General features: G+C 36.8%; 1 protein-coding gene across 1 annotated transcript; it reads right to left on the bottom strand.

Annotated features, from left to right (window-relative positions):
• Positions 1 to 558: 558 nt before the first annotated feature.
• TDRD12 (tudor domain containing 12) lies at positions 559 to 24,789 on the bottom strand. Its single transcript, XM_008491614.2, has 29 exons — positions 24,505 to 24,789; positions 23,814 to 23,864; positions 22,497 to 22,658; positions 22,056 to 22,192; positions 21,266 to 21,385; positions 20,633 to 20,688; positions 20,013 to 20,098; positions 18,693 to 18,891; positions 18,137 to 18,213; positions 15,661 to 15,765; positions 15,115 to 15,300; positions 14,289 to 14,442; positions 14,008 to 14,135; positions 13,198 to 13,389; positions 12,118 to 12,246; positions 11,354 to 11,471; positions 10,740 to 10,873; positions 10,446 to 10,660; positions 9,593 to 9,686; positions 7,462 to 7,649; positions 6,956 to 7,166; positions 6,342 to 6,434; positions 5,166 to 5,335; positions 3,986 to 4,107; positions 2,895 to 2,949; positions 1,485 to 1,598; positions 1,244 to 1,397; positions 1,091 to 1,157; positions 559 to 722 (listed from the first exon to the last, which is right to left on the bottom strand). Exons 2-29 carry the CDS (start codon positions 23,832 to 23,834, stop codon positions 637 to 639), a joined length of 3,573 nt encoding a protein of 1,190 aa, XP_008489836.1. The 5' UTR covers positions 23,835 to 23,864; positions 24,505 to 24,789; the 3' UTR covers positions 559 to 636.
• Between the last annotated feature and the right edge of the window lie 161 nt (positions 24,790 to 24,950).

Below are 24,950 nucleotides of genomic sequence, written 5' to 3'. Positions count from 1 at the left end.
CAAACTGAAAACAAATGCTGAATTTATTATTTCAGTGCTCGTTGCACAAAGGCTGAACAGCAGTGAGTTACTACAGGGAACTGCACTGCACACTATTTCATGCCAAATCAGACTACTTCCGATCAAATAACAAAATTTTATTGCCACTGGAGCTGAGGCATTATTTCTTCATGCAGCACAAGTGTGGTGACTGCCAGACACTGTATGAATCCAAGAGATAAAGCAGAAACAACTATCAGCAGGATTTGTGAAACTTACTGACTACTGCCAACAAAGAAAATTCACTCAGAAAAAGCTAAAACCTCTGTAATTACTGTTAAATTCAACTGCTTCACAACCCAAGTTCAGTCTTCAGATCCTACTGTTTAGCATTCCACATACATGACGTGCACATCTTAAAGCCAATAATTTTAAAGTGAGGGCACTAGAAAGCATACACAAATTTTGAAATGGAGTATTTATTTAGATTCTCAGCACCTAAGGGGTAAGGACTTTGTTCACTATTTTCCTAATATCAAAGACAGTTCTGCAACCGAGAAGTTTTACCAATTAGTTTTACCAATTTTAGTGGAAATGTTCATGCAGGAGACACTGCTTTGAAGCACAATTATTAGAGAAGAAAGATTTGTCTCCAAATTACTCATCACTTTCTGTTCCACTGTCTTCTGAGAAGTCACTCAATTCCATGGTTCCTGCAGCAGTGTAAGTACATTTTTTAGTACCTAGAAGTAATTAACAAAGTGTCATGTTTATAAAGCAAGGGGGAAAAAAAGAGCTTAAGAACAAGTATTTGGTAGTATTAAAACAAAACCAAACCCAAAACAATAAAAAACATACTTTAGACAGCAAACTAGACCGAAACCATTACAAACTACTTCAAACTGCTTTTTTTTGTCATGGTATTCTGATAGCAAATGACCCTGCCTATCAGTTTGCTATTGGAAGTACTCTCAACTGTTTTCAGAGAATTTGAGCAGGACAACAAGTGTCACATTTCTGAAATAAACCAGGGATTCCTGGTACTGCCTATGCAAAAATGAGGATGCTAATGATTTTATGTATTCTAAACACCAACTTGTTCCTTTCTTACCAACAGGAAAAGGGCTTTTGTTTTCAGTATCTTCCCAACGTTCAAAATCAAAAGACACACGACGATTCTGTTGACAGAAACATTTTCTGAAACATCTGCACTGATGCAATTGATATGCTCAGAACATTTAGTAATTATCAATTTCCTCTTCACCTTGTTCTTCAGTAATTTGCACCATGCTCCTTTTTTCTCTTTTGCAAGAACAATGGTAGTCTCTTTGTCTTTAATCACACATGTAGACTTTTCTGCAAGTATAGGCTGATACAGCTCCATGTCAGCCAAATAAAATTTGTCTCCTGAGCGAGCACTAAATTATAAAAAAAAAATTTAAAAAAATAGATGGAAGCTGGCCGTCAAACATTGTGTTGATTATACTTAAATGTCTTAAACATACCTGAAAACCACCCTCTCTTTAAAGAACTCATGTTTACAGTTGGATACACCTTCTAGTTTTACTTTCATTGTAACAGTCTCTTCATCTTCAAACCATTTTATTTCTGGAAAAAAGCTGAAATAAAGGAAGTTTAATTTTTTTTGTTTTTCCAAAACAGTAAACAGCTCTGCTTTAGACAAGCTATTTCTCACTCAGAGAGAGATTTCTCACTAGGTTACAAACAACCAGCTAAGTTTCAGCATCTGTAGGTGTACTCAACCATAGTATCTGACACTGAATAGCAGTGTCAGGAAAGCACATGACAGGCTGTCAGCCAAGCTTGCTACAAAAGCACTGTGATCTCAGGTCTTTGGAGAAGAACATCTACTAGCTCAAGTGGGGAGACAGACTCCATTAACTTTGATATCCGAAGAAATCAAACTTACTGCCTCATTTAAGATGGTATCATTCTAATCTTGAATGACACAGGAAAAAGTAACAGCAAGACCAACTTATGAAAGAAATAAAGCTTTTTGACTCAAGTAAGTTTCTCCCCTAAGTTTTCAACTTCCTATTCTACAGCTTTTGTAGCTCAAATCTGTCCAAAACACTGAAATGTTTTAACGAGTGAAAGATAAATCCCATTAGCAGACTGCAATACCCACTCATTAAAGATATACAGGTATCTGCCTGGTTAACATGTACCTGCCATACCTAGTCATAGGTATCTGGCCTGGTATCACAGGCAAACACTGCCTGGCCCCAAAGCATTTTAAGAAATGTTGTAACTTCTCAGGACTCAAACTCAAACTCACAAATCCGGCATTAATTTTCACTGCATGCTTTTCAAATTATATATGAACTTAAATTTTCCTATTCACAAAGGACAATGTGCTCAATGTACTCATTGTACAAAGGGCCAATGTACCCGTACAAACAAGCGAAAGCAGCCAAAGAACAGAATTTTGACACAAAAGGGATTCATCTCATTAAATACCAATATAGAGAAACAGAAGGGTAGGAGTTACAAGTGAGATCTCAAATGAGACAGTTTTTTATTAAAACATAATCCAGACAAAGCGGGAGTCAGAGCTGGTATCTCATAGCTGTGGATGGAGCTGAAATTTTGATTTTCATTCACTTCCTATGGTGTTTAACCAAGGATTACATCATTTCCACAGATAAAAGTCAGCTTCCAAGAGTAAGCAAAAGAGCAATTTAAATTGCTTAAGGGACTCACAAGATGATGTGTGTATATACATAGATACCTAACAGCAACAGTAATCTCTCAAGCTCAACAGTGAGGTAACAGAATACTTGCACCTGTGTTATACCTATTTAGTTACAAAACAGAACCTCAGTAAGGATCACTGTCCTATTTGGCAGTTCACATAAAAAAACAAACATGGAAAAAATCCCTGAGTTCCGTACCATTTACGTTGATGCAGGGTAGAGCCTTCTGCTTCCTTAGTTTGAGCTACACCATCTAGAAAGAAGAATCCAGAAATATATTTTACAATTATCTATGCTACAGGAACCAGATACTTTCCAAAATATCCCAGTAACATCACAAAACTAACATGCTAGCAATCAAATTACTACTACAAGACTATATTTGGCATTTACACTGGGTACTTCCCATTTGGAAAGATTTTGTAAAGAAAAGAATTCAACTGAAAATTCTAACTAAAGAGTATTATGGGTGATAGAAATAAAAACAAACAAAAAACAAACCCAAAAATGCAGTTTTACAGGTCAGGTAAAGGTTCTTCCAGTTTGAAGACATTACTTATTTGAAACAAACATGTCATTTTAGAAACTGACCAAGTTTCAGGGATGAAACTAGTAATACTGATGTTACCATCATGGCATGAAACATGGCATTACAGTCATTCTACTACACAAGAAAGAAAAGCCTCCTATTGGCAGACCTCCACAATCTTATTTGACTTTTTTCTGCTGCAGCTTCTTAGTAACTCAGTTTTTATTGCTCCAAACTGACATCTCAACTGCTGCCAGATCATCCTGTCCCCCTTCTACGACAGACAAAGCCATATATGCTTTTAAACCTCTACTGACTGAATTTAAGTGTGAGTTACAGTGTGAATTTAAGCATTAGAATAAAAGGAAAGAAAGAAAAGGAAGTAATTTTCCACCATACTCCATCTTGGAAGGAAGGCAAAAAACATCCTAGAGAACAGTGCTGTTGTTTACCTCACACTTCAGCAGACTGGACTCTGACAACGAAGGGCTCAGACTCTCCACAGGAAAGATTTTCTGCTCACATATTCCATTCAGAAACAAACAGTTCTGAGCCTCTCAAGGACAGAATTATTTCCCAATAGTAATACAGCTAGATTAATATGGTTTACTCTCACAGCACCTTCTGCTAACTATAAAGTATTGCTGATGTAACAAACTTCAGCAATATGGTACTACTATGTGTACTGATTTGGTAAGACCACTTTCGGGTTGACATTTAAACACCTAAAGTTTTTTTCTTAAATTCTGAAAAGGTTTACCACGTGGATGATTCCCAAAAGCCGTTTCAGAGAAACTACAGTTTTCAGAAGGATTTTCTTGTATTGACATATTCTGTGGACTGGACACATTCTCTGGACCAGCTGTACCCTCCTTTATGCTTCTGAATACAGAAAAAGACATTTTTAAAAGAGTTTAAATACAGTTTAAACTATTTGTAATCACAACTGGAAATTCTTATGAAGCTTTAATCCAATATATAATAGAAGATACAATAAAATGCACCTCTGGCAAATCATAAATCTCACAAGGTTGGTTGAGCTTCAGTAACTTGGTAAGAAATGTTTATACAGAAATCCAAGTCAGAATATTTAAAATTCTGATGGCATCAGCATTTTCTTTGAATCATAAAAAAGAAAAAAAAAATTCTACTGGCCTTAATGTGTGACTGATCTAGACAAGACAGTGATTCCCTTCCTCAAAAATTCCATGAGGTTCGGGGGCTTGTCATATTTCATTCTGATTTAGAATATCCAAAGTTCTTCACTTAGTAATAAAGAGACCTCTGGCTTTCTAGCTGTACAGCTATAGGCTACAGTTATAGGCTGCACTCAAGATTAAGGAAACAGTGCAATAGAGTCAGCCTACTCAACAGCTCAGAGATGGGCACCAGTGCCCTCTGTTCTGCAACAGCCTTGGAAGTCTCCGAGGCTTAGTGAGTCTGCAAAAAGTAACCCAAACAGTTGCATTACAGATATTTGAAAAGGACAGCACTATGAAGTTGTCTGTCTGTGGCATTACATGGTCTGGTGACCATCAGGAGGATACCCACCTTCCTGTTCAGTAACAGCATGAAACGAGAAAAATTCAGAACAGTTGTGCCTGAGGTAGCAGAAACCTCAGAGCCTGAGAGCCCTCTGAAAGGAATAGATCGTAATAAAACTGTAGTAAAATGTAACAGAATTTTAATTCAGACTCTGTAATAAACTTGATTAGCTGCATCAAAGACTAGTTCAACATTTTCTAAAATTGGTATTTTTTTCCCATTATATTTATGTGGGCTAAAGAACAGATAAAGGAAAGCAGACCTATCACAAACAGTCTCTTTTGTTTATGAAAATCATATTCAGTAATATTAGCCATGAAAATATCCAGTTAAAATTAAGTAGTACATTTTTTCACAATTAAGGTATATGCTGAAAACAATTCAGCAACACTTACAGTGGTTTCAAATTCTGTGCATGATCTAATACTTCCATGTGTCTGCACAACTTCTGAAGCTCAGTTACATGATCTGGATTGTCAGTTCCCAGACCCGTCGACAAAATCTCGGACCGAACGTTGTATTCATTGATAGAAATCTTCAAATCTGAAAGCCTGGTAACCCGGACCTTGAATCAGAAATCATACTAAATAAAAATCACATTTCATTAATAGTCCCTCTCTAGCTCCCACCTGTTCTTTCAGTAAAACACTCAGTATAAGCCCCTTTAATTCATGCCTGATTTGCTTTCTCTGATTTCCTAACAGGAATTTACTCACATTTGATTGTTTTCAAACCATCCCCATCTTTTTCATTTGATAATGGTTCAAGTAACTACTAGCTAGTCCCATCTAGCAGAACCAAGATAGCAATTACATAAACAATACTAGCCCTGATTACACAAATTACAGCCAAAATACACATCACATGGTTAAGAATAACTTCTAGGCCCAAACAAACAATGAAACTGCTGGAAGGGGAAGGGCACGGTAAGAAAAAAAATAACCCTGAACATAATCAGAAGTACAAAAAGCAGAGAAAGACTGAGATATGTGACATGGGAAAGGAATCTATTTAGAATAATTACTTCCATTTTATTCTCTTATCTGGCAGGACCAACCTGCCACAAGATCCTGCACAAGGCCCTTCTGATGAACTTGTGCATACCATAAAGAAAAAGCCCTCTACTTGGAGAACTGGTGCTGTCAATGGCGCATATTCAGCTTCCCATATTTAAAGTTCAAGTTTTACTCAGCCATGTATTCCATCTATGTACAAGCATACATATTGAACACAGAATGCCTGAGCCTGGAAGGGACCTCCAGAGGGCAATCTTTTCCGAGCTCCTCCATAAGTCAGTGACACCCAGAGTCAGCTGCCCAAGCCCATGTCTGAATGGTTCCCAAGTATCTCCAAGGATGGAGGCTCTACAGCTTCTGAGCAACCTGCTTCAGTGTTCAGACACCAACACAGTAAATTAACAAAAACAAAGTAAATTAATCAACAACAGTATTATACAAATCCCAAGCAGAATGAAATAAAATAGGAACTGAAAGCCAGAATGAGAAGAACTGGCACTCGTTACAAAGAAATTTAGATACCAGTATTTTATAATGCTGAAATTCTATACCTACCATTGGGTCAACCCAAGCTATATTTCCCAAGGTATGTATTATTTTTGCTTCATGTAGCTTTCCTTTAATTTTGTGATTAATATAACAAGTTACCTAGGAAAAACAAATTTCACTTCAGGTATATACCAACATTAATTAATGTAACTACATTTGATGAAACAATCTTCTGAGTTTTACAATGTAAAGGGTATTAAATAAATAATTTTTGAGTAAACTGGTGAAATACTCTGGCTTTACTGTAGGTCAAAATACTACTAAAGAGGTTTCTTTAATGGAAGAATACCCAAACATAGGTCAACTTACAGAAACTACTCTTCCCTTGTTACTCCCCACATATTCAGAAAACAGCAATAATTTGTTCTAAAGAAGCCATTTAAACAACTTAAAAGAAAACATCCTAACTTTCACTTCATTATTTTGTAGGGAAACAAACAAGAAACTGACTTCTTAGAATCTGGCCCAAGAGCAGACATTTATTGGTAATACTAATAAGCAAAATGAAATTTTACAACTAAATATGCAGTTCACAGATGTCTTCTTGTAGAAAATAACTGAAGAGAGAAACGAGAGAACTTAAACAAAATACCATGAAAAACCTGATTGATAAACATTACCTTTGGGTTCCACTCAATTTCATTATCAATGGGTTTCACCCTACAAACTACAAATTCCACAGCCTGAGGTGGCAGACACAGAAATCTTTCAGGTAAGTGAAGCAGATGATAGTTCTGAATTCGACTTGTTCTGCCTTCATCTATGTATTTTATTTTGACATTAAAGAACAAATTTTCCTCTTCTTTGGGAAAAATCTCCACCACCTGAACCCTTCACACAGCAGGAGAGGAAACACATATATTATCCATGTAATCAGTTATAAAATATTTTTTAATCTACTGTTGTTTTAAAAACAGTGTTTGCTAACTGTGTGTACATATCTGGAGAGCCATTCTGTCTTTCATTTGGTAACTTAAAGAGTATGTGATGGCTTTTAAAAGAATGATTTGAATAGCAGTGATTTTTTGCTGGATTTGGAGGTGGGTTGGCTTTTTATCATTAAAGTTTTAAATTACTCTGTAGAAAAAAAATGTTTGTGAATAATTTAAAACCATGACATTTTTACCTGTGAACAAGCGTTTTCTCACATAATCCGTAAAATGCTAATTCCTCCACAGTTTTAGCAATAATTTTATTACTAGGTTTCTTAAAATAATCATTCATTTCTTCAGCCAGAATTGTATACTGGTCCTTTTGTTTATTTACTATTCGACCAAAGTAGTTTGTTGCATTTACAATGTGAAGAGGCAGTATCTGAATGCACAAAAACATCAGAAAAGGAGAACTGGATTATTTTAAATTAACATGTAAGTTTTCACATTCAAGACCACCTATCCCTCTTTCCAGCACAAGAAAGTGACAGAGATGTTGCTGTATGCACACACTTCAGAAAATTGATTTTATTACTTGTATGATTATGAATACTAACTGCAATGGTCAACAATGGACAAACCTATAAAGCAAGAACTGCTCAGCCTCAGCTGGTGGTATTCCACTTCAGTGAATGGTGAGCCATACTATTACCTGCCAACCTACAAGCCACAAAAGAAACTCTACACCATTCAGGCTTAATTTTAAGTGTTCTCCAACCTTACAGTGCATTTTAGAAGAACTGACAAGAAGCATGAGGCATTTACTCTTTATACACCAATATTACATTAAAACCCCCCTATAAAAGTATTATACAATCAAATCCACAAAATGATGGGTGCAATCTGTCCAAAGGGTCACAGCCAGGCAACAGTGAGACAGACCTGGGTGTTTGATGCCAGAGAGGATAGTGAGAGGACAAGAAAGATCATTTCCACTTAATAAAATCCTAAAGAAGCACAATGAAACGTGAGGATCTTAAAGGAAAGAACATACTGAGCTGCACACAAAAACCAAAGAACTGTGGATCAAAGTGATAACTGATCTGCAAGACAAACATCCAGCCTCTGCAATCATCAGAAGTAGATGAGGAAATGGAACAGACCACAACTGCCATCTTCATTGCATCACAGGTAAATAAATGCAAGTTTCTAATAGGACTGTCATAAAAACTATCACAGTTTCAGGCACTAAAGCCTGATGTCAAAGGGTCTGAACTCATACATAACAATAAAAGCTTATTCATTAGGCAGAAATGGAGTGACATCAGAGAATCCACCAAGTCCTCTTTATTTTCTATTCTCAAAACCTATGACTTTTGGGAACAGATGACACCCATTAACTGCATGACCTGAAGGGACCTGAATTCTGCCAAAGACAGGACAGGAAGAAGGCAGAAGCAGCTCATCCAAACGGAAGACACCCAGCACTTTCTTGACTTAAGTGCTAACTCTGGAAAGAGGCACCAACATCTACACACTTGCCCTCAGTAATCCTTATCCAAGACAAGAGATTGTACAATCCTGCTGTATGGGAAGACACTACTATAATATAGAGGGGACCGAAAAGCCAAGCAAATGTAAGCAGAAATACAAACTGTTACCAGCATGTGAAGAACCACCATAGACAAGTCAACCCAACAACTATGAAGGCTTCATGACTGGGAGACTACTAAAAAAAATTTTAAAAGTCAAATTAGAACAGTACTCTATCAAAACAGTTTGCATAAAGCACTGACACCTTAGTAGGAAAATAATGATTCACCTAGAAAATAAGGCAAGAGCTGTATCCCATTTTCTGTGGATACTGCAAATAAAAAGAGCAGTTTCAAACAACAGGGCCAAAATATGCTCAGTTATTAGCAAGTCTGCATCCGTGTATCAGCTGAGAATAAAATCTTCTCTTCCAACAAAACATGCATCACCTTTAACATTTCTTCCAAAATATTAAGCTGTTTCCTCTACAATAAATACAAATGACGTTCTTATGAACTTTAACCTTTTAATTTTGGCACATGGTCCCAGGTTACAGAAGGAAATAAGCAACAGAACACAAAACTTCTTCCCACAGAACAGGAACCTTCAATGCAAAAGAAAAAGGAAACTCAGAATCATCTGCAAAACAATTTCAGTTCAAATTAAGGACTAAGGGAAAATCTGGCACTTATTTACTTATGGGAGAGGGAAAAAACAGAGACAGTATTGGAGAGATACTATATACACACTACAACTGTATTCATGTAATATGAAAAAAGAAAGAATATACTAAGTAGCTATTAAGATCTGTCTTCTCAATACCCCAAAACAAAGTAAATAATTACTACTTACTGTCACACAGCCAGACACTTGTTTATCTGGTATATTCTGGGGTACATCTATTTGTAAATTAATTTGATGACGATCTGGACACACTGTTCTATTCCTAAGTATTAAAAAAAGTTTTTTTAATAGGGTCCTCTGTTTTCAGCTGCAAGATGCTTTTATATGACTTGTAAGAACTTTAACCACTAGAATTTCATCACCATTCAACATTCAATTTCTGTCACCAATGATGCTGGGGGTTAACACAGAAATACACAAACAGTTCTTGGTAGAAAAGTTTGTAAAAAACAAAAAACACCAGAAAACTTGTTTCAGAGCAGAACAACCAGTAAAATTTTACTTTTTATTACTTGCAACAATTACCATCATTGAATGCCTTAGGTTAGAAAGGACCTTAGAGGCCATCTACTCCAACCTCCCTGTTTGGGCAGGGATGCCTCTTATATAGACCAGGTTGCTCAAAGCCTCATCCAACCTAACCTTGAAAACTTGCAGGGAGAAGGCACCCACAGCCTTTCTGGGCAATCTGTTCCAGAGTCTCACCACTGTCATACTGAAAAACTTCTTCCTAAGATCCAGTCTAAACCTATTCTTCAGTTTAAACCCATTTCCTCTTGTCCTTTTGCTGGACACTTACGACAAACATTAATATTTTTGTTTTCAAAAAGTGTCTAACCAGACAAAAAGATAAAACAGCAAACAGAAAAAAAACCAAACCAAACCACAAAAATTACACGAGCACAATCTAGTTTGAATAAAGGTATCCAACAAGAAAATTCAAAGCAGCAGCTTTCATCGTTGCAGAAATCCAATGCCTTTCTGTCAGTATGGGTGTCAAGAAAACTTGCTGTTTCCTTACCTGCATATCCCAAATGTTTTAAGATAAGCACACAATGGCCTTGAAAATTTCTTATCTTCTTCAGCCTGTAGTATTTTGGCAGTAAAATCATGAAGTTCTGGTGGAATTTCAGCCTCTGCATGCTGCAAATAGTGCAGGATCCCAAGTGTATCAGACGTGCTGTCTTCTGTTAGCAGAATGATTGACTTAGGGTATTTCTGATCTACAGAAGAATACTAAAAAAATTGGGGTTTTAGAAGTTTTTATGTATCCACCACTTAATAATCAAATGTAGTATTAAAGATTTACTCAAACCTTTATCCCATTGCAGAAGTTGTCAGACATGCAGCACAGACGCTGACCAAAGGCTCCTGGAGAAGGCAGACTGAAATGTATCACACATGTTGCATCAGTGATTCCCAAAGACTGCACACAGTCATCTGTTAAAACTAAGCACAGGTTTTATACACACACATGTAACTATAATGCTTCAAGCATGTGAGGGATTGCATCAGGCATTAGATTTTTTCAGTAAATGCACTTCTGACCCATATGACACTGTTTCACTTCAGTCTCTAATAACACAGCACTTTTCTGTACCTTGTATCAGTTTCACAGAATAAACAGAATTGCCCACAGCCACATACTTTACAAGACAGAAAGCACTTGAAGTAAGGAAGAAATGCTAACACCACTGTATGAACCTACAAAGCAGATGTAATTAAGTCAACCTTACTGCTTTTGATGTACAAAATGGGGGAAAAAAAAAGCCTGAAAAAGAAAAAAGAAAACCAAGCTGTTTTTACTAGAAAGAAATCACTGGGAGCTGACCCTGAGGAAGTGATGTGATAAACTAGCGTAAGTATGTAGTGTAGAACATAAGCCACCATAAATACATAATCCCAAATAGACAAAAAGAAAATACTCACCTAGCACAACATGAGTGCCACGCCTATATTCTTCTGTCCACTGCTCTAAAATATACTTCAAATCAAGCTTGCTTTCTTTATGTATTTTCAAGGTAAATATTGAATTGCTCTTCAGTACCTGAATGACAAAGTAGAAAGTTACATACTCTCCCAGTACAGTAATTTCTCTAATATTCTCCAATAAATACTGTATCTTCTTAGTATCTAGCACACCATAGCTGCTGGAAAGACAGCCAAGGGTAAGCTGTTAGAATTTACTTTGCTTATATGAAAAAAAAAAGAATTGAGATTATGGATATTGACTTTAATTGTTAGTTTCCAGTATAAATTAATAAAGCTCAGGCTGATATAGATTAGTAAGTTAAACAAAATGTGTCAGAAAGTGCAAATTCCATTTGAAACTTTCCCCACCGCCAAGGCATCCTCTCTGTTCTAATCAATTCTGTCATCTCACAACATGGAGATTCAAGCTTTGGTCTCTCAGAAAAAAACAAAAATCCCTCAACGATTATAATAACCTATATTTAACTTTTAGAAGTACAGTATTCTCAAAAGTGTTTTGTTATTTATCAATCCAAGTTTCACAATCACTACAAAAGCCTTGGCTGTTTGGTTCAACTCACAAGTTCTAATGTCACAGAGAGCATAAAGTTAAGAAAGAAGTAATGAAAGCCTTTTAAGCCAATATTTAGTTCGTCATACCTCAACAATTAAAAAAAAAAGAATAAAAATGAAGGCACTTTTCTACATATCTAAGTACTTACCTCATGGACCATCTCTGCTTCATTTGCTGTATTAGCAAATATCAGTACCTTCTGAATGTTACTGTGGATAAAATCCAGTGCTTGGAGTAACACAGCAATTCTCCCACTGTTTGTGCAAGGTTGTATGACCTAGAGGTAGATATAAAACAGAGGGCTGACAGTTCGTGTTACCTATATGTGCTTTACTATATAATCCTTCCTTTAAATAAACACTGATATATAATACCAAAGAATACAGTAAATGACAGCTCTAGTAAGTGCTGGTCTTCTTTCACACTCACAGCATACAGAGCTCTCACAAAAGGTATGCATTTAGGAGAGCTTCCTGGAGCATAACTGAATCCAACACACAAACTAAATCCCACATTAAGACTGTCATTCATTTTATTTCCCATGATTTGTCAATCTGCATTTGGCATTTTCAAATGCCCCTAAAAAAGCTTCACACTGGAAAAGCATACTGCACTGAAATACTTTTTAATAATTCAAGCATAATTTTTTGTTTCATGTCATGCTCAGAATTCCTATTCTCAAGAGACTTCTAAAAATTCTCAGTGCCAAACTATTATATTGAGACAGAAGAATTCAGCTCATACTTCAACATTTTATATTACAAAACACCTACACCACATTGAATTGGGAACTAAATGACAAGGCACCCAAGAACATACAACTTCCTGAAAATTTTATGTTCTAATAAGTTCTGTATTGTGTGGCACACAGCAGTAAAAAAAGTATTTTACTAGCTCTGTCTTAAGATAACTGTTACTGTAGTTCTGCCACTCCATGGCAGTAACACTCTGATAAAATTCAGATTCATTTGCACTAACAATGAAATACCAGAGGAATTATCTTCATCTCAGCCCTAAAAAGCAAGGTAAGAGACCTTCACCTCATTCAGTAACTAACTTGTACAAGTCACCTCTGTTCATACACAGGAGGTGCACCTGGTCCGTCTGAGTTAGCACTGCAGCACTACCCACTTAATGAACAATCAGCAGCCACATATACCGATCTTGATCAGCACAAACAGCAAAATATCTTGGTAAACAAACAGGTACATTATCCTCAAATTTTTACCTGTTGAACATTTCCACAGATGGAAGCTTCTTCCATAGATGTTATCACAATATAAGGATCATTCATGAAATCCTTCATCACATGTGCTACATGTTTATTCCAGTGAGTCCCAACAGCAATAATCTGACGTGGTGAGTATTCCCATGCTTCAGTAGTAACAGATTTCTTATAATAATCTAATATAGTAAAAACCTATAAAGAATAAGTTTGTCTATGCTCTTACCATATTCTAATGTTTATGTAACAGCAAAAAGTACACTGTTCCAGCACATCATTTTTTCCAGTCACAAAGCTACCACCACAGCAAAACACAAATGCCACAAAACAAAATGCAGTGTCTGGTTTGTGCACTTTTATCTTATTATCTGAACAACTTCTGAAGCAAGAAGGAGGTAACAACAGCATGGAGGAACAGCATTTCCACACACAGAGAAGCATAACCCAGGATTCTGACCAGAGAAGACGGAAATGTCATGAGAAGGATGCAGGTTTTTAAAGTAGACTGAAGACACAGTGTAAATATCACCACTAAGTTGAAAAAAGGCAAATCCTTGGAAAATCATAGAAGAGGAAGACAGCAGGATATATCAGTGTAGAACAGAGATCTCTGATTAAAAAAAAAAACAAAACACAACCAAAAACTGACAGAAACATCAGTCAGGAAAAGTCAGATTTAATAGACTTCAACTATTCCCGTGTTTCATTCTATCAGAAGGGTGGGTTTTGTTTTTTTTTTAAATTACATTTTCTTTAAGTGACACATTCAGAACTGAAATAGTATTTAACTATTTGAACATATATACCATTTACCTGTTCAGCAGCATCAGAAAGCAGTACTTCAGTCTCATCAAGAACAAGATGGCAAAGTCTACAAAATAATGAACTGTGATGTTCAAACAGCCTCAGGAGGCTATATGGTGTAGTCACCATTACTTCACCTACAAGTAGGAAGAAGAGACTTAACAAAACAGCACAGGGCATGATAGGAGAACAAAAAAATTCAGATGTATAAACTGCTTCTGTTACAACTCCCTGCCATTAAGACACCCCACATTCTTCTCAAGCATAATTAAGACAGAAAGCATTCTTACATCCTTGGATTTTCATACTTGCAGCTTCTTCTTTGTTCTGCCCAAGTATTACCAACATTGGATGAAGCCATCTGGAGCATCTCTCATACGTTTTCAGTAGTTCAAAAACAAGCTTTGCCTTCTTCCACCCAGGACATAAAACAAGTGCTAGTGGCTAGACACATATGTACAAAATTTTACACCATAGTATTACATCAGAGTTCAGAATCTTAAGACTATTACTACTTCAGCATTTAGGGCAGAAACACAATTTGCAACACAGGCCTTTTATGTACTTCAGAATTTTTAGTACTGTACCACTTTTTAAGTGCAGGTGCTACAGACCTAAGGAACCATACATTGGGTTAACTTGGGTGACAAAAAAGATGCACACAGCAATGTACAACACAAGGTCTAAAAATTTAAGAGAAGCAGGAGCATCTTGCCTTACTTGGGGTTGTAACAGGGAATTTCCAGAGGTCTCTTATCAACCTCAATAATTCTGTGTTTCTGTGATCTGAATTAGAAAGTGAATTACAGTATTTAAACAGCTAATACAAATTTTAATTGCTACATACTATCCCCTTAAGAACAAAACATCATGTATCAAAGTGGTATGACATCAGCCACCTGTTAGACATTACTTGATAACTAAGTTTCAGACCTCCACACTCAAGCAGTCTATCTCTGTAAGCCTCTAAGTGGAGGTCTTACACAAACTGGCAAGCACCATGGAGGCACTAATATCCCATGAAATGTATACATTCTAAACACTGACTATCTTTTTGATTATTCTATATCTGCACTTTAAAACAGGAAACCTGTAACCACTCTAATGCATACATACTCCACATGCTCTTGGCAAGGCTTTGTAGCAATCTTCTGACTGCAAAAATGTAAGAACTGGTGGAATATATAAAAAAGGATCATTTCCCTGGTATGATATAGCAACTACATCACATCCTCGAGCTACTGGCGGCCAACAGTAAGATTCTGTGAAGTTTGGACCTGAAAACTTTTTCCGAGCAAGTTCCTAGAGAAAGAGAAGTTGAAAGTTCCACATGAAAACTACTGACTGACTTCTAAAACTTAGAAGCTTTTAGACAAACTATATAATAAATGTTCTAGAAACACAATACTAAAAAGTGCTTCTAGGCCAAGGAGTTAAATTTCTTATATTTAAATTAAGTCCCATGACTTGTAGCGGTGGTTAATATACCAGAAGAAACGTGTACAATTCTTACAGCAACTCTCCAAAGTTTCATTTATTCAACTGCACAAACCATCTCCTACACATTTCTCCATCTAAATTGGATACTTCTATAATATTTAGTACCTAAACTTAGGGTATAATATTAGCCCTACAGAAACATTCAGTGCCCATTACCACTACCTTTTTCAGACGATCAAAAAGTGGTGTTGTTTCCAGAACTGATGATGGCTCAATTTTATTGCTAAGAAAGACAAAGTTTCTTTCTTCACAAAGATTTTGAAAAATCTGAAACCATATGACAAATAAATGAGAAAGGTTAATACTTAACAAGAGGGTCTTAGCTTGCATAAAACTCAAAAGCATTTACTGCATTTAAAAATGTCATTTTGACGAAATCAAGCTAAGGAAATTATGGAGCACCTCCTCCTTCTCTGCCTCTTTTTCTTTTGTTCTCTCCCTTGTATTTCTTGCCCTTTCTTAAATATGTTTTCATTTACAAACCACCAACTCTGAGAGCTGGTTCAGGTTTGGCTTAGAGTGAGTCTTTTTGCTGACACAGCTGGAACAAGCCCTTGACCTCCTTCCAAAAAGGCCACCATTGCACGTCCAACACTGCCAAAACCTTCCACATATACACTACACCTTTGCACAAGAGAAGTTAAAGTTAGTGCCTGAAATACCTGTTTGTCATCTTCAACTGCATGCATCTTCAGAAGTTCAGAATTTAAGACCTGTGGAATCCTGAAAAAAAAAGCTAAATCCAACATAAATGCAAAAATAAAATGTAATTTATAAATACTACCAATATTTCTAATATATAATGAATCAATTCACTCATAAAATAATCCTACTATATTACCTATGCCAAGGAGAAAACTCCTTGAATATAAAAGAAATTATAAAATACCATTTTGAAAATAAAAGTTAGTATTAGCTTAAGAATCTGAAAATAATCCTAATGATTTTTTTTAACAAGATAATTAGTAGGTTCCTCAACTTCAGGAAAAAAAGCCCATAGGAAAAAGGTTTCTTAAAATTTAACAATATATCTTTGCATCAGTTAGAAACTGAACTAAAAAACACTCCTTGGAAACTTACTACTGCTCCTAATTATCTTATTACATAAATATTTTAAATATTTACCGTAATGTAACATACCTGTCTATGTTAACTGTTGTATTTTCCTTGAAAGGCAAATCTGGAATTCCTTTGATAACCTATCAAAAAAAGATGAATACAATTTTAGAACAGAAATTCTGTTCAACAGTAACTGTTTTAGAAAAATCATTTCTTAAGTTTACCAAATTGAAAGTGGCTGTATCACCCAGCTCTAGGACTCCCCAAATATTTTGGAGAATTTCTGTACAGATTTTAAGTTTGAAATAGGCAACAATTTTGATGAAACAGCATTCAGGAAACTGCTTTATTTCTTAAATAGCAGCACTTTCTTTACTAAGAATCGAGTATGTGACAAGAGTATCAGCCACACAAATGAAAAATTAATTCCCAGCCACATCTCATGGAAAATCTGCACACCAGACAGGAGGAAAACCAAAACCACGTTACTCAGCTGCACACTCACAAAGAAACTGCTCTTGAATTTAGATTGAACAACACACTGAAAAATCCTCAAGGATTCAGATACTGGATCCAGAATTAGCCCAAATATGTCTGGTTCTGAACAGTATTTTCTAGTGCTCATCATTAAATCACCAGAAATCAACAGGCGTGACCCTGTCACACTCACATCACTCAAGTGTTTGGTGAAAGTAATAGAGCTGTTTCCAGAAACGTGCAAAAATAATCCCACTCCACTTCATAACAATCCTCACTACTGATTTCATTGTTTTTCTTTCAAAGATACTGCAATAAGGTAACACAGTTGAAGTTCAGAAGGGGCTGCGACCTTCTGGTTTTAGCAGACTTAAGACCTAATTTCTGTAAAGTTCCTTTTTTGCCCCTGAATTACTGACAGAAGCAGTAATTTCATTGCTATCACAGAAGCAAATTTATCCTTTACAGCATGTGGGAGACGAGGACATGAAACAGTACACGGGCTCTTTAAAAGAGATCAGATGGCATAACACTCAACAGTGATTACTTGCCTAAAATGTAACCCTTCTTTTCCCTTTCCACCCATAGGCATTGCAATAGCTCCAACTGTGCAATTCAGCACACAACTTAACACACAAGAGTGAGTGCTACCATTTTCAAAATGTTTCAGTAAAGAACAGCAAGAAAATGAAAAGAGAATGAAACTGGGTTAGGCTTTTAACGTTATCAGACAACTCAAGAACTAAGAAGTAATTCCAATGAATGTTTACCACGGTACAGAACATAAGGACTACTTTGTTTTAGGCGTTAAAATTCACATAGCTAAATATTCAGAAAACTGTGTAGCGTGAACTGTTATCCTCCTAAAATGCAGTGAAGGGATGCAGATGAGGCACAACCTTTTACAGGACTGTAGTACATTTTTTTACAATTTCTGCAGTTTAAATCAAGAAAATTAAGTAGAATATTCAACTGTATCAATAATTAGTGCAGTCCCCGGATGTCTGTAACATAAAACAGGCTAGATGACTACAGTATGCCTAATCTGTTCTAAAGATGTTCAGTTCATCTTCAGCAATTTAATACAAAATTCAGTAATTACAGATGCAGGACTTCCATTTAGATCTGTGCCTGATCTTTGGTGTATCTCTTCAGGAAAGGAACTGGACCCAGCAAGACCTGAAAATATAAATAAAAAAAAAATGCAAAATTACATTTCTGATTGTCTGAACACATAAAAAGCCAGTGTTTTTACAGTGGGTCCTGACTGATTTGTTTAGTTGCTTGTATCATTTCCTAGTGGCAAAAAGAACAACTGAAAAATAGTTACATAAAGATAACTACACAGACACTGAATGAACAAGAATGGAAAGTTGCAGACTTTTAAGAATAAAGACTTGAATCCCTACACATAGACAACTTACAATAAACACTAGTTTTGTAAGCACTGCTGTTCAAATAAATCCCTCAAAAGAATAAAATCCATTGATGGCTCACTGAACAATGCCACAAGTAATCTCAGTATCAACACATGCCTGTGTAACTCACCCTCAACCCTTAGTCTTTACAGCATTCTCACTGGGTTCATGTTCAGTATATCCCATTAAGGATACATGATGTATTACATGTATGATTACTTCCAACAGCATGGTCCCTACCTGTTTCAAGATTTTTTGGTATCTTCTCCTGGAACAGAACTGGCCTGAAAGCAAGCGTAGGTTTAACACTTTCCACTGGAGAAGATTCAACATTCAGTGATGCTTGTTTCTCCTGATGATCTGCAGAACTCCTTGAATTCTCTTCAGCTTCCTCAAAACGAGCAAAGTTCTTTGTGACAAGATCATCATTAACACATACCTAAAAAACCAAGATCTTCATTGACCAGTATCAACAAGCAATAAATTATACAGCAAACTATGCAGCCACATACTTCTTCACAATTTATTTGAAGCTTTCAATAGCATTAAGCAGAATCCACCAATGCCTTGTGATATTAACCCCAGAACACTCAGTCGTATCTTCCTGTATGCTCTCTAAACAGGTGTTAATTAGTTGCCTGTTTTGTGCTTCTGCCTGAAATTCTGTACTCAACTTCTTTATAAGCTCTGAAAGGGCATCAAAATCTGGCAGAAAAAAGTAACGCTGAAGCCCTGCATCTGATTTCATCGGTTTTTGTGAAGTCTGATACTTAAGACTAGCTTGTTAGAAGGACACCCTTTTACTGTATAGTCAAGCTAATGTCTCTCTTTTTGATTCTGTGGGCATGAATATCCAGCAGAATAAAATAACGCTGAACCTGGAAATTCTTAAAACTCCACTGGCTCAGAGATCAGTGAGACTATTGCCAATGGATATACTGAACTGAGAGAAGGTATTTCAACTAATATGTACCTTCAATGTTATTGTCTATGGGAGATACTATAACTCCAGTGATGAAGAGCATTGGTAAAACTCTTCAAGTAGTAGTAGTCTGCAAATAAATGAATCTGTATCTACCACACAGCTACTTAAGTAAGACTGTAGCTACAGTAGATATTTAGTGCAAGTTATGCATTTTGGGACTATTTTTTTTCCCAAATGCTTGAAGATTCAGTCTTATGCAAAAACACAGTGAACTTCTGTATTTTTATATTGTACAAGTGCCTTATTGACACCAGAAAAAGATGCCAAAAATAAACTAAATAATTCATACATCTAATTTCAAGTACTTGCTAGACTTCATTTGCTTGTCACTACCTTCCAACACAAGGCCAACATCAAGAAAAATGGGATTTCTTCTACTTGGAATTTCTCCTGAAGTTTACAAGCAACAGAAATATAAAACAAAACCTCTAATAAGTTAATTACTTACCTTTTGTATTTAAGAGAAACTGCAAAACTCACTTGCAAGTAATGCTTTTCAGTCTTAAGCTCATCTCAAAGCTATAACTAACACAGCAAAGTCCACAAATGGATCTGTAGATACAAAAGTATCTTACCTTTTCACCTTTTATTGTAGCATAAAGGAAAACATCAAATGTGTTACCTTCTACAGCACATAACTTGGCTTCCATTTGAGTAGTTGCTGCATGTAGTAACAAACAAAGATTAAACTCTTATCAAATAATCATTATTTTTCACTTCTACTTTGAGATACTACATATCTAGCTGATGTCTGGTTTTGTGTATTTCTTTAGAGAAGCTATTACAAATGTAGTAACTTTTAAATGGAAACAAGTAACAAGGCAATAAAAACTTGAAAGTTACAAAAATGCAGCTGTCCTTCCTTTTTAAAGGAAGATTGGGAGTAGGAAAGTATTAATGACCTCTCCACACAGACCAGTGTTAGTTCTACACTAGAAATCTTTTACTTTTAACCTTTAACAGTCTATAGTACAAATGCATACTTTCCCAAGTTGACATTTACCTTTCTTGAAATCAATTCTATTTGCACACTTGTATAGCTTAGGCAGGCTCCCCATTCAAGCAAGCGTAGCTGATAAAGACTGTTTAAAGTCTGATAGTCTTCTCTCAGTCTTTAAGAAGACCAAGAAAACTGGGGTTGTTTAGCCTTGAGAAAAGAAGGATGAGAGGGGTTTTGGCAGGATGTTTTATTTACCTTTGAGAAGGTTCTGAAAATATTGAGTAGCAGCACTGTCCCATCTTTTGGCTGGTCTAGAAAAAGCAACACAACCAGTTATCCCACATCTTTACCACGAGACCCCAGTGAAAACCTCACTATTCAAGTCCTTCAGAACCGTAGTAAGATGAAACTGAAATGAATATAAGGAAAGCACAGCAGGAATCAAGAGTATGTCCAGAAAAATAGCAGAATGAGGAGAATCAAAGCTTCCTATGAACTGCTATAGACTGTCTGACCAGCTAAAAATGTAGAGCCTCCTCTGTAAGGAACATCTCTTAAGGACAGATTAATAAGGAATTTCCTATGGGAATCAAGAAGCATTTCTGACATGACAAAGGACACAAACTTGGTCAGAAACCTACCTGAATTTCCAAAGGTTTTAATAATCAAAAGTATCAAAAGATTCAAACAGGTGAATAATAAACCCTAAATCATTAAGGAAGAGTCATTAAGGAAGCAGTTCCATAGAAGAACTGCTTCTCTCAAATCGAAACAATTTTCCATTGATATCCTATGGTCTTCTTGAAACAGTATCTTCCAAAAAACATTTCTGCAATCAAAAACTCACACTTAGGAAACGTACGTATAGATCTATTAAACTCTACTTACATGATTTTTGCAGTGTCTTCATAAAAATCAATATGTAATGTCACTGGCTTTGTGCCATACAGTCTACACTTCTTTGCTCTATATGGGATCTGCATAAATGTTTCCAGGGCAACTCGAATGCTTAAAAACAGAGCAGAAACAATCCCATTTTTCAGAGCATATTTTCTTCTCCAGAAGCCACTGGTCTCATACACATCCTTCCCTTTCCCTATCTCTTGACAACACAGTTCTTCCAGAATTTTGGCTCCCACAGCGAAATAGCCTGAAACCACTGTTTTGTTTTTCATTTCAGAGCAATGAACTTTAAAGCAAAGAGCTGGAACAGCTATTTTTAAAAACACTTCTGAGATTATAGGAGCATCAGGTTTCATAGTGGCTTTATGAAAACCTGGGAACCTGTGTAAACTCACTTTTTTTGAGCTATGCCAAGGCAGACTGCCACCCCTTAGTAAACAAAGTAGTAAACTGTAGCGTCAATCTCCCCATGAACACTTATGTGTGCCCAGATAACAGAAAGTTGGTTCAGCAAGTGAAATTCTTTGTTTACATATGCTTTCTGAATGATATTCATTAGTCAGAGATTCTTTTAATGTTTAGGTTTATAAGCACTTAATAAGAGAGGAATGTATATATAAGTAATGTTAAGGCCCAACCCCAACCTGAATTTAAGCAAAGCCCTTCCATTACCTACCTTAAGCAAAGCCATTCTGTTACCTAAGTAATGTTTTAATAGTAATGAATAAAAAAAAAATACACTTCAGTGATAGTGTAGAAAATCCCAAACACTTACTCCTTTGATTTAACAAAAATGTATTTGGCATAATCCACAAGAAAACATTCTGTTTGATAATGATCTGTACAGTACATGATTGACTTAATAACCGCTCTACACCAACATCTGAGTTCCTCACTGAACACCACACAAACCTGGGAAAGAAAGGGGAAAAAAAAGAACAAAATGGTAAGTTCATATAAACATAACAAATTACACTCTTAACATCTTTTTAGAAGCAAGAATATGGTCCTTATCCTACAGCCCTCAATTTTCTTTGTAAAATGCCAAGCACTGCAGCTTATGTAGTTACGAAATTTACAGGTAAGAAAACAGAACCTCTAGAGAGGTCACGATCTACTTTTTTTACAAAGAATATTAGAAAAAAAAATACTTCACCACCCCCAAAAAATGCATGTAACATCTGCATCTATGTACAATATACAACAATGATTCTACCTGGCCTTCTTCTACTGCTAGTGGTTTTACTTCATCCATCTCTTCAGAAGATTTGTTATAGAACCGATTCATTTCAGCCTTCAGGTTTTCGTATTCTATTTCATCAACTGTGTAAGGTCCACATCCTTTAATAGTAACCCAAAAGCAACCTGGATCTTCAATCTGGGGCAAAGAATAGATAATAATAACAAATATTAAATAACAAATATTATTAACGCCTACTAAAATGGTAAGATGTTTTTAAGAACAGCTGAAGAGCAAATATAAAACAAAACACTTATAATCTTTAAAAACAGGGGGTCTGATACTTAGCATGCAGAATGTTGGGAAGCAAAACATGTTTCAACTTCAGACCATTAATTAAACGTCTTATCAGCTTGCAAGTTTCATCAGCACTGCAAATAGCAGCATATATACTCTAAAAGACAGTATCATTATTTAAAAAGTTGCTTAACCCAAACAGCAGATAAAGAGCAAAGACAAAGCTTTTCACTTCCATATTGTCTTCAAGTACATAAAAAAAAACACAGGATACACAACAAGCCCCATGTATGGGCTCTTCTTCATGCTCAAGAGTCTACACGACAGTCAGCTCCTTTAAAAATGGGCTTACAGCTTTTGCTCAGCCTCTGCAGAGCTTTATATGCCAGACTTTCAGCTGATCTGTCCTCAGTTATTATGGGTTAATCCCAGCTAAATACTACACAGCTGCTTCCTCACTCCCCTGCAATGGGATGATTGAGAGAACTGGATGGGTACAAGTGAGAAAACTCACAGGTTGGTATGAAAACAGCTGAATAGGCAAAGCAAAAGCTGTGTAAGCAAGAAAAGCAAAATAAGGAATGCATTCACTGTTGCTCGCAGGAAGGCAGAGGCTTCGTCACATATTATGGTGACTTGGAAAGCCACATTCATTAAGTGCAGGTGTATCCCCTTCCTTCTCCTTTATCACAGCTTTTATTGCACAGCATGACATCTGATACCATGGAATATCCCTCTGGTCAGTTGAGGTCAGCTGGCCTGGCTATATTCCAGAAAAATATTTTTTGCATGATCACTTGGGGAACTGAGCAGAATCTAGTACTACGGTACACAGTTCCACATCTTCTCTTTTAGATTTTAGCTGCATCCCTACTGACTTAAGATGTAACCAATAGAAAGATATAAAAGGAACAACAAAACCTATCTAATCCATGTGACCCCACACGTGTAAGAAATTACCAAATGGAAATACAGAGACATCTTATTTGTAAATCTAACTTTCAGAGTTACATCAAAATGAGCAGAAATCCTTTACTTCAAAAAATACCAGCATACCTGTAACACCAAGACTTCCATGTTTCTCAGCTAAACCCTTCCTCAATGCTACTGCAAAATAACATCAAATACCTGATTAATGATTCTTAAAGCTATTTAATCATAAAGAGCATACACACAAACCAAGTCTATAAATTTTTGCTACTTTGTTAGTAACAACTAATGAGAAAACAGATATTTGCCCAAATCCCACACGCACTGCTGAGGGCATTTGCCCTGCAAGCGGTCACTACACCCCCACCCCACACCGCTGTGTGAGGAAACACAGCAGAAAGGGAGAGGGTGCCTCTCAGCCAGCACACTGCTAACAAAGAAATCCTAATTCTCTATCCCTCTTGTCAGCATTATTCCACCTAAACCCCCACATCTAACATGCACAGTGTAAAAACAGAAAAAAAAGGCAGGAGAGGGCAAAAGACCATTAATAAACGATGCACACTTTACCTCCCCCCTTCTTCAGCTTCACCCTCTACCTCATAAAAAAACAATCATAAAAAAACCAATCCCCCTCACCTCAGCCAACAACAGCTTCACAGCTACAACCACACATACCCACCCCTACCGCCCTGGCTTTCCAGAACCTTCTAAACACACCCACTCCCACACACACGCCTGCACAATCACCCCCGGTGCGCAGGCGCGGTTCCGCCCAGTTCCGCCCGGTGCGTGCCCCGCCCATGTGCCGGCTCACCCTGAGGGAGAGAGTGGCGGGAAAGGGCCGGGTCGCTGCGGTTGTGACTGAGGTGACCTCGCAGTGCTTTTGTGTTCCTACTGCGCTGCCCCGGGTTGAGAGGAGCCGGGCCGGGCTGGTGGTACCGCAGGCGGGGGAGGGAAAGAGCCGGGGGGGAAAGGCGATGGAGCAGCTGGAAGCCAGCCGGGTGGGATTGTTCTGTGCAAATGGCATCCGGCACTGTGAGGTGGTAACAGCCAGGGCTTCGGCAGAATGTGTTTTTCCCGAACTCTGCTGCAAAGTCTGAAGTGGACCGTGTTCTTGAAATGCACGTGAGATCAAGCAGATGGGGAGAAAATGCACCTGGCAGTTTTCCATTGGAATTCCACTATGCTACTTAGATAAATATATAACTACAGCAGAAAACAGTTGTAAATGACCCATAACATTTAGGCCTTAAAGAAAAC

Source organism: Calypte anna, chromosome 11, assembly GCF_003957555.1.
Source record: "Calypte anna isolate BGI_N300 chromosome 11, bCalAnn1_v1.p, whole genome shotgun sequence".
Lineage (NCBI taxonomy): Eukaryota > Metazoa > Chordata > Aves > Apodiformes > Trochilidae > Calypte > Calypte anna.
This window is presented reverse-complemented; position numbering and strand designations above follow the sequence as displayed.